At 48.7% G+C, this 9610-nt stretch overlaps 5 protein-coding genes across 5 annotated transcripts; 2 read left to right on the plus strand and 3 right to left on the minus strand.

Annotated features, from left to right (window-relative positions):
• Nucleotides 1–870: 870 nt before the first annotated feature.
• On the plus strand, nt 871–1187 carry CTRU02_215803 (uncharacterized protein; the record flags this gene model as incomplete). Its single annotated transcript, XM_036733309.2, has 2 exons — nt 871–902; nt 959–1187. 2 exons carry the CDS (start codon nt 871–873, stop codon nt 1185–1187), a joined length of 261 nt encoding a protein of 86 aa, XP_036574940.2.
• A 380-nt stretch (nt 1188–1567) lies between these two features.
• Nucleotides 1568–1969, minus strand: CTRU02_215804 (uncharacterized protein; the record flags this gene model as incomplete). Its single annotated transcript, XM_036733308.2, has 1 exon — nt 1568–1969. The coding sequence occupies one exon, from the start codon at nt 1967–1969 to the stop codon at nt 1568–1570; it is 402 nt and encodes a 133-aa protein (XP_036574939.2).
• Nucleotides 1970–4269: 2300 nt separating this feature from the next.
• CTRU02_215805 (uncharacterized protein) lies at nt 4270–5146 on the plus strand (the record flags this gene model as incomplete). The annotated part of the gene is made up of 4 exons (XM_070206576.1): nt 4270–4277; nt 4477–4495; nt 4554–4802; nt 4988–5146. 4 exons carry the CDS (start codon nt 4270–4272, stop codon nt 5144–5146), a joined length of 435 nt encoding a protein of 144 aa, XP_070059743.1.
• A 245-nt stretch (nt 5147–5391) lies between these two features.
• Nucleotides 5392–5990, minus strand: CTRU02_215806 (uncharacterized protein; the record flags this gene model as incomplete). Its single annotated transcript, XM_070206577.1, has 3 exons — nt 5392–5656; nt 5725–5774; nt 5904–5990. The coding sequence occupies 3 exons, from the start codon at nt 5988–5990 to the stop codon at nt 5392–5394; spliced, it is 402 nt and encodes a 133-aa protein (XP_070059744.1).
• Nucleotides 5991–7081: 1091 nt separating this feature from the next.
• On the minus strand, nt 7082–7816 carry CTRU02_215807 (uncharacterized protein; the record flags this gene model as incomplete). Its single annotated transcript, XM_070206578.1, has 3 exons — nt 7082–7256; nt 7313–7682; nt 7738–7816. 3 exons carry the CDS (start codon nt 7814–7816, stop codon nt 7082–7084), a joined length of 624 nt encoding a protein of 207 aa, XP_070059745.1.
• Between the last annotated feature and the right edge of the window lie 1794 nt (nt 7817–9610).

The following is a 9610-nucleotide window of genomic DNA, read 5'->3' on the forward strand; positions in this document are numbered from 1 at the left end:
CAAAACAATAGCTCGATAATTTAATTTGCAACGGCTATAATTTTAATATTTTAGTTGAGGCCTTCCTCTACGTTGGAAAGGCACTATTCCCGATGTTCTGGCTGCCATACATGTTGCGTCTATGGGTCCGCGAAACCGGAATATCAACCAGAGTGAGTGAGAACTAGCCCAAGAACAATAGTGATCAGCCCAAGAATAAGTATATTAAGCCGTGATAAGTATTGAGTAGAAGATGATGACGCTACTGAGCCGATGGTCTTCAGAGTTTACGGATCGGAGCTTGCTATTCCCTCCCCTCGGCCTGCTGCAAAGGAGAACAAACTAGAGAGCAGTAACAAACTAAGTTCTTACGCCCTTCTCCTGCTCAACAAGCCACACCATTCAAACCATTCAAACCATTCAAACCATTCAAACCATTCAAACCATTCAAACCATTCAAACCATTCAAACCATTCAAACCATTCAAACCATTCAAACCATTCAAACCATTCAAACCATTCAAACCATTCAAACCATTCAAACCATTCAAACCATTCAAACCATTCAAACCATTCAAACCATTCAAACCATTCAAACCATTCAAACCATTCAAGCCGACCAGCAGCCGTTTGCGCTTTTTACACTCTCTTACGCGGCCCACCGATACAGAAGCAATCTTTTCTTTCAGGGATATGAGACAGGCCATGTGCTCTTGCAGCACCAGCCCATCGAGTCTGTTGAGGGACTAAGACGAAGAAAAGGAATAGACTTCCAAATCTCCCGGCATTTCCCAGCTGCAACATCCTTTGATAAGCTTGATTCGCGCTCTCTCGGCTAGATTGACGGCAATCCGGGACTGGCGACTCTCTGTCCCTAGTTCACTTGGAGGTGATGACAGTGGTATCGGTATTCCAGTTAGCCATGTTTGTTAATCTAGTTTTGGATGGCATCGAGCCGTGGCCATATGTATGACACATAGCAGCATCAACATCAACATCAGCATCAACATCAACATCAGCATCAACATCAACATCAGCATCAACATCAACATCAGCATCAACATCAACATCAGCATCAGCATTAGCACGGCGAGCCTCCCCGCCCTGAAGTCTCCCCGTCCTGAATATTGCCAAGACCGGTTTTTGAAATCCGACATCGCCTATTCCGACCAGCTACGACAACATGCTGCCGGCCAGCGTCCCCAGTGAAGGCTTCATCAGTTGGAGAAGATCTACCTTGGCCAGCTTAGGGATAACAGCACTGCCCCTCGCACTCACCTCATCCACCTCGTCGCTGCCGCCGAGTTCCAGATAACAAGGACCTACGTGTCAAGGCCTAAGAATCTGGCCAAGTTGCATGTCGCGCTGTTTCCCGGCGGCTTACTCTTTCCCGTGGCCCCTATGTCTACTCACATAACTAGTGAGGGCGACTGTGTCTTTTAATTACATACAGATGTGTGTCCAACACCTGCTACATCTACTCTACACCATAGATGCCCTCATGAGGCGTCATACAGACATCCAGGCCAAGAACAAGACTATAATTCTCCCAAGTCTATCTTTCTTGATCCTTAGACAACCAAGACTCCCTAGCCTTGTAGAACAATCTGTTCAAGAGCTGCCTCAGGACGTCTCAGGCGATCCTGGACGTCGCTGACTTCCATGTTGATGCCTTTCAAAGCAGCATCTAGGGCCATGTCGGACCAGCCAAGGTGATTGTGGCGCTGTCGCAGGCGTCCAAGGATCGTCCGCTCGAATTTGAAGCAACGCTGCTCTAAGTCATTCATGGTCTCAATGGCCGAGAGGAGACCAATTAATGCTCTGCGATGGTTGATGCTCCGTATCAGCGCAGCATTTCCCTTGGATTGTTCCTCTGCAGACTGTAGCCCTTTAAGCGCTTGGATGAGCTCCAGACAGTCCTTCCAATGACCCGAGTACTCCTTCGTCAAAGAATTATTGTTCGAAACCATGACGCGCTGTCTTTTGGTCATGTTGTTTGACCAGGCCTGTCTCACACTCTCGTCGGGCCCATTCATCGTACGAGAGCTTGGCGCCTTTCCCTTGTCCCCGTGGATCTTCATCTATGGTGGTGCTGACCTCGTCATGTTTCGCATGCAGATATCACGGCTTTGCGGTGTCACATTTCTGCTGATCTGGGAGCAGGGAGGAGCCTGTCGTCTCGAACGCCTTTGTCTAGAGGGCTGTGTCGATATGATTTGAGTTGATTGGAATACTTACCATGATGTGCAAGGCGTTGGGCAGTATAAGGACTCCACAGTCGATTCCATTGCGCTGCTGAGGCCCATTGGGGGTGTCACTGGACTGGGCTGTTCGCGACCCCGAAGTTGTTTTGAAGCAAGTTGGTTGATGTATTGGCGAACATCGTCTTTCCAAAGCCTCGAGCCTGGCAAAAGGAGTTCCATCCGCCAATGGCCACCCCATACCCATGTACATGACCCAGCACCCAGTGTTGATGAGTCAGTAGATGAATGGGCACCATGTACCCTTCTGCGGGTTGCGACAGGGCGGAAACTTAGATAGGGCTTTGTGCGAGTTCACGGGTGCAGCCCGTGAAAAACACTCAACAAAAGGTTTGTTGAAAAGTCGTTCAATTCTCTTCCGGTTGACAGAGTTTCTGGGTCTTTGCAAGAGACTATCATGGGAGGCTTGTGCTCAGGGCCAGTCTCTTCTTTATCATCTGAGATAAATAATGCCTCTTTCTGACGGCTGTTTGATGTGGCACAGTTGCTGGTTGAAGGAATTCTCCAACGGAACAGAATTCGAAACCTGCATATTAACAGTTTCCATCCTGTCGAAGCATAAGGTCGCTGATGGACTGCATAACTTTGGGATCGGTAAGCTTGTGTCTTTGCTGTTGACATTGACGTACTCTTGATCTTACGTCTCTGAACTGTTGTAATCAAGAGAGATGTGTGCATCTTGGTCATGGGAGTCCAGCAATGAGGAGGTGTTGAGCTCGACATTGTCGTTCTGTTGTCCGTCGGAATTGTAATCATGGCGATTAAAGACGTATTCTAGGCTGTTGCTGCTACGGTCTAGGTCTCAGAGTAGCACTCCTGGTCGTCGTCGCGCTCTGTGGCCTCGGGGCTCATGCAAGGAACTCTCTCCAAACAACAGCCCCTGTCTGCCGACCTCAATTTTCTGCTGCGACGGCTTTCCTGGTCTCTGCAGCGAGTGAATGTGGCGGGCGTGTGCCAGTCATACGGCGCCCACACGCTCGCTCGGCTAACCCTCGGCGGCACCTTGTCGGCCTGTCGTCTTGCTTGTGTTTTCTTCAGTGCTTCCAGGACGTGAGTAGCCTTCGCTTCTAAAAACCTCCTGTTGCGTCCGACTGTGACCCGGGTAAGGTGTCCGGCAGCGGCACCGCTCGTCGAGTATTGGTTTGGAGCTAGGCTCGTCGTCGAGCAGATCGTAAGGGTCTCGATTTTGATCTGTAGATAGTGACGGAAGCGAAGCGCCCTCATTGCCAGCGCGTTGTATACCGTTGGTCAACTCCAAGAAGGCATGTATGGGGCGTTTACGCGAGGTCTTGCCATACGTTGTGGTCTTCTTTCGAGGAACGCCAGGTCCGTCTCTGGTAGCCATGTTGTTCAATTCCTCGAACCTCAAACTGATTTACGCAAGTCTCTTTAACTCCCAATAGAAGCCTCGGCTGGTGGTGTGATGGAATTTGGCGCTTAACTCATCTGGCGCAAGTCTCCAGATCAAAGCCACAGCTCCCACCGCTTGGTTAAGCCTGGTTTCTTTTCGGGTTATGCTAGAGGCAGAGAGGATCGTTCGGGTAGAGTCAAGCAGTAGCCCGGTTATCTGCTGCTTGGTACAAGTCTTTCTGTAGGGCGTGAAGAGTTGTTTGAACCTGGGTAGCTAGGTAATGAAGCTCCACGTCGTGATGGTGAGTTTCCATGTCCGCAATATCCTTACGCAGGGATGCCTCGGAAGCTAAAACCTGGACATTAGCATGTACACCAAGGATGTGAGCAGTATTCGCAGACGCACATATAGCCAGCAATTCCGCCTACGGCACCGGAACGGGCCAGGCGCAGTAGGTAGGACATACCCATTGAGCTTGGGTCTGGCACTTCTGATGATGATGGCTTGAGTCGAGGAAACCCCGAGTTAGAGCTTGACTAAGTCTCGCCGTTGAGTAGGCGAAAATGGGGAGAGATGTTGTAAATTGTGAGGGAAGCGTTATTACGATTTGTGAATAGACTTGAGACGGAAAGTAGTGGAATATCATGGCGGACACGTTCAATATCGTTGGTCTTGGATAATGATGATGTAAGTTTGTTTGGTTGAAGGTTAAACGAAATGACAAAAGTTGATCAACTGGCAAGATTAGCCTTCTTTCACTGAACTTGTCTTGTCTCAGAGGGAAGCAATTACCTTACATTACGTACTTACCTTCAGATATTGAATGTTGGCCAAAGGTAAGAACGTGCCGCCCACGCTACTGCTGCCAAGCTGACTGACTTTGCAGTGGGCTCGCTATGGTTTTTGTGGGTAGAAGCTGTGAAGCGAGCGCTAGAAGAAAGCCGGCAGGCGTTGTTACTGTAGTTGCTGTCTGAAAAGGGCAACTTTGACGCGGACTTGAATGCCCCCCCCCAAACTGTAAACTTCGACCCACAGTGGTACCGTGGTACTGCAACAGTGCTCAACTTACAGCGCTCCCAGTTGAAGCCGACCAAATCAGACGTGGATTCCTACTCGACTCAACATTACTTCCACGACTACATAACCATCGTCAACATGGAGAAGAACCTCGCTGAAAACTTGAAGTTCTTACTCCCACTCAAGACTTTCTCGGTATCCTAACTCGATGACTGAACTATCATTGGTGTCGACAGGCCAGATATACGCAAGCACTGCCGTCGTCCCAATGATCGGCCGCGGTCGATGGTGAGCCCCCGGTTCGGAGCACAAGAACCTCGTCGTCTGCGAACACAGGTAGGCGTACATAACATTAAAGTTGGTTTTCTGTCCTAATGCAGAAGTGCAAGAAGATGGAAAGGAAGCGAATCTCCAACACGCCGACGAGGTTGACCCAATCCGACTACAACGTCGTGATCCAGGATACCGATCCCTTAGCCGTCAACAACGACATCTCTACGACCGAGACCGTGGTTCAATCTGAGAACTATGACTTCTAAACGACCATGTCGTTCTCGTTTGTTTACTCCACAGCAGAGCTGATCGAGGCCAACAGCCGAGTCTCCAAAATGGTAAATCTGGAGAACAACGACCTCTGCGAGGACGAGGTGAAGTGGTCAAAGTCGCCCTACAGGGGGTTCTGAGGTCCCTACAACATCCCCCAGTCTTTGGCAGCGGGGAAGGTGAGAACCTTCGCGGCCAGGTTGTACTTCAGGGCCATGACTTCAAGGACCATCCAGATCGTTCAGGAGAAGATGCCGTACGTCGGCTGATTCTTGTTAGTGACGGGGGACTGGACGGGCAGGTGTATGACCAATACAGTCAATGTAGTAACGTACAAATACGTGACCTCGCTGATCAATAAATGATCCGAGTACTGCTGGATCAACATGCCGACTGTCCACGTCTTCGATTCCACTAATGTCATCATCATTTCAGCCTCGAGCAGCGTCTTGATCAGGCCCGCGAGTGTGTTGTAAGACGAGGTGAGTTTCTCGACGTAGGGGCTCCTATTTTGACATGTTTTGCGTTTATTCCTGCAACGATGAAGTATTTATGCAGACATTTTCCGACGCACACAAGAAAGTCCAAGCATATAGCATCGGCAATGGCCACGATGTTGCCCCTCTACAGGCTCACGAGGGAGTTCAGGACGGAGCTAGCGATGCAGATGATGGAGCTGGTGCTGTTCTAGCAGCCAACCAAGGGCAGTGTCTGTTCTCGGAGGGTTACAACAAGCCCGCCATGGTCACAAACTTCGCCAACATAAACGATACCGAGCATTGCGAGGTCGCGATCCCGCCTAGGAACTTCTGTCAACAAGTAGCAGAGCTCCGAGGGCATTTCGTAGTCTGCGAGAAGTTCGCCAAGTCGAAGTAGTTTTCGTGACCTTGCATCATCGACTACTCCTTTCCAAAGCCCTGCTCGAAGATCGAGGATGACTACGTGAAAAGGAACAGCCACATGAACGCGTTGGTGTACGTCCGGAAAATGCAGCTCAAGATCGGCGACAAGTTGGCGACCTAGCATGGACTCAAGTTCACAAACGGATCAATGGATCCATATGCGAAGGTCCCTAGGCTCAAGACCACGACTACCAGCGAGCTCTTCAAACTCATCATTACTTCCACAAACAACTTCAACCATGGGATCGACAGCCAGATCAAGGAGAGAAACAAGTATACGAGCTCGTTCAGCATCATGTCGTTCAGCCTAGGGATTAATAGTAGATCATGGACGCCATCGTCCATCTGCAGGATCTCAGCTACGCCTTCCCCCTCCCATCGGCGTACATCTTCTCGGCCTTACAGAAGATTGTCTCGACATAAACGTCCAGGCCCTCGAGGACTTCAAGGGGAACTACGACATACAAAGGGTGATAAACCTAAAGGACAAGACCTCGCTCAAGCATAATTACTTAACTAGACGCCAACTAGATTGGGATGCGAAGAGGTAGGTACAAGGGCATGGCTCCGAAGGTGTTTGAGACTGCGTTGCTGTTGATGAAATTGCAGACCCTCATAGTCTGCGCGAGGGAGGCTTGCAAAACTCCGACCATTCAATCATTACTCCCTGTCCGAGCTGTATATTATTCCCGATCTACTGGACTGCTCGAAGATAAATCCGCCGCCGACGAAGGTCATCGTCAAATTACCCAGCGATCAAGCTCAACGTCTTCATCACCGCCACAATACTGAACGACTGCAAGAGCAAGCCGATAAACTTCAGGTTTTTGTGCGATCAGACAACATAGACCACCGTCACAGCCTTCTTAAAAACCGATGCTTCTATTGATATCGGGCATCAACTACTACATGATGTCGGTGGGTCATGTTCGTGTCCAGGACCTTGGTTGAGTGCTTTGGTGACTCCATATACACGTACTTACCAAACTTTGCGGAGACGCAAAGCTACTCAGACTCTGAGTCCATAATCTACGCCATGACGTGCTTCTTTCTCGGCGACTTGCTCTCGATCCCGTCACGGACAAAGCCGCAGCCGCAGACCGGCGCGTCGTATCGCTGAAGGGTCTGATATCCGACCAGCACTACGACATGCTTAATAACAGCATCTCCATCGACCCCTCGCAGACCAGAAGACTTTGAATGCCTCCTCAAAGGTTATCTGGATGTTGAGCATTCTCATGACGGCCTTAACTTGCTTACTTAGGTATTCGCACTCCGGGGTAGTGCCTCGCGGCTGTGGCCTTCGTCCACTGGCTCAACAACTTCCTCGTGCCTGCGCACAGGTAAGTCACGACGTACGAGGAGTTCATACCGTAAATCTCCTGGAATCTCCCAGCACTATGAACATAGTCGCCTCTGCTGCTCGCAACATGCGTCTTGGCGGGGTCGTTTGTCGTATTTTCCCTAGCAATGGGCTCGGCCTTGACGTTGAACACGATCATAGAGGTTCTGACCTTACTGAAAGCCTTCAGGAAAGCCCTCTTCACAACCTTGAAGTCATTTTTCGACTTAGCCCACCTAATGGCAGGCTTCGACAGCATATTCATCTTCTTCTTGCTCCCGAGGGTCACTGACATGCAAGTCATCAAGTTCTTCATGCCGAACCCGGCCTCAATGTACGCTACCTTTGTTGTGCATGATCTTTAGCAGCAACATCCTGATCTCATACAAGAGCTTGACAGCGGGCTCCTTCCTCGATGTCATGAGCTTATTGGTGCTGGCCCAGCCGTCTTTTTGCAGGAATTTTGTATGTCCTCAGGGATGTCTATGACCTTATGCCACAGCTTCCTAGTTACTAGTAGGGACCTAGACTTTGTGACCCATAGACCTTTTACTTATTCCCTCGGCTTGATACTCACGTGGCCGTCTATTGAACAAGTTTCATATGGAAGATCTTGCCGATAATCGCTATTTGGTTTACGTTAGCTTCGGGGTTCATCTGCAAGAGCCGAAGTTTGAGTGTCCAACTTTGAGTTACCATACTAGATGTCTCTGTCAGTAAAGTAGGCGAGATATCTAATAATAAAGTAAAGAAAAAGACTTTAATGCTTTCAATCTTGTGGATAAATCACTCCTCACAGAGACTTAGGTCACTCATGTCGACGACAATGCCGATCTTGTCAGCTCTGACATCTCGTAAATGAACGCTTTGAACAGCGCGATCCTAACATTTACTTTCAGTTTCACCGACGTGGACATACAGAACCATTATAGCTCGTGAACGGCCGCGACGTACTGTGCTTTCGAGGTGTCCCCAAGAAGCTGTATCAATACGAAGCCGTGACTATGAGGCCAGATATCATCAACTCATAACTCGAGAGTTACATGTCAATGACTTTCTCATTGTTCCGTTTCGTTCTTACGTTCGTAATGCTATTAAATTCTTTGACCTACATCAAGCATCCGATCCCAATGAACAACCTTTTTTTTGAGAGAAGCCAAATTTTTGTATCGCAGGCAGTCTTCTACATATCCCTGAACATATCGGTAAACGTTCACACTATGATCTCATTGAATGATAAAAGGGAAACTTGCTGGGATGAGACTATCGCCACAGGCTCCATGGGGCTTTTTGGGATGCTTCTCTTAAGCTTCTTCGAGTCATGCAAGCCGGTGTCCTTCATATTCTTCTTTGTCGTGCCTACGTGTGATGAGCCCCGGGGTCTGATCCAATGCCAAACTTACGGACTCATCCGATGCCTTTATTAGGTCGGTAAGTATGGTTAATACTGTCTGTCATAATCGACAACTATTCTTCATCATCTATCTCGAGAGAATTGTTGAATTCCTCCAGAACTGTAACCAGGGTATCTAACAAGATGGCAACGTTTAGGTAATTGCCAATACATACAGTTAAATCTACGTTTAGATCCTGATAAAAGCCCTAGCACTGTAAAAGATCGGCTATCAAGACGACAGATACAATCACTTGTGCAGCCACATCTTGATATACACGCACATGGTGGACCACTTTCATGAGTACTATGCCAGGAGTGTTCTCAGGCCGAGGATAAGAATCAGACCAGCACCCTACGTCGTAAAGTATAAGCAGATCAAGCTGGATACAGATGACCTGATTGTACTGCGGCTCGTGGTGTCAGACACTCAGTCAAACGGCCTGTTACACGTCCAAGTACTAACTCAGCTACTTGCATAGGTACGAGGTGACACAGGGGGCACTTGATCCCTTGCAGGATTGCAGGGGGATTCGAAGAGACGTACTCGAACAATAAGATAAATCAATCCGTCAGCAAGGATAAAGCCTCATAGGGTACCGTGTTTCAGTCGGTTGGTAATATTGACTCAATCCGTGAAAGCAAAGACGAGAGTTTTCATATATCAGACTAATTGTCAACCCTTGCCCCCATCATGAACGGTGCGCTATTCTATACGAGGTTGGAAGTTTACAAAGCGAAATTTTCTTCATAGCGCACAACATTTCTAACTTAGGCAGCAAAGAAGACCTCGATATTATAAGCCTTCGTCGAGATGACCTGA

Source organism: Colletotrichum truncatum (assembly GCF_014235925.2).
Source record: "Colletotrichum truncatum strain CMES1059 chromosome Unknown Contig_0020, whole genome shotgun sequence".
Lineage (NCBI taxonomy): Eukaryota > Fungi > Ascomycota > Sordariomycetes > Glomerellales > Glomerellaceae > Colletotrichum > Colletotrichum truncatum.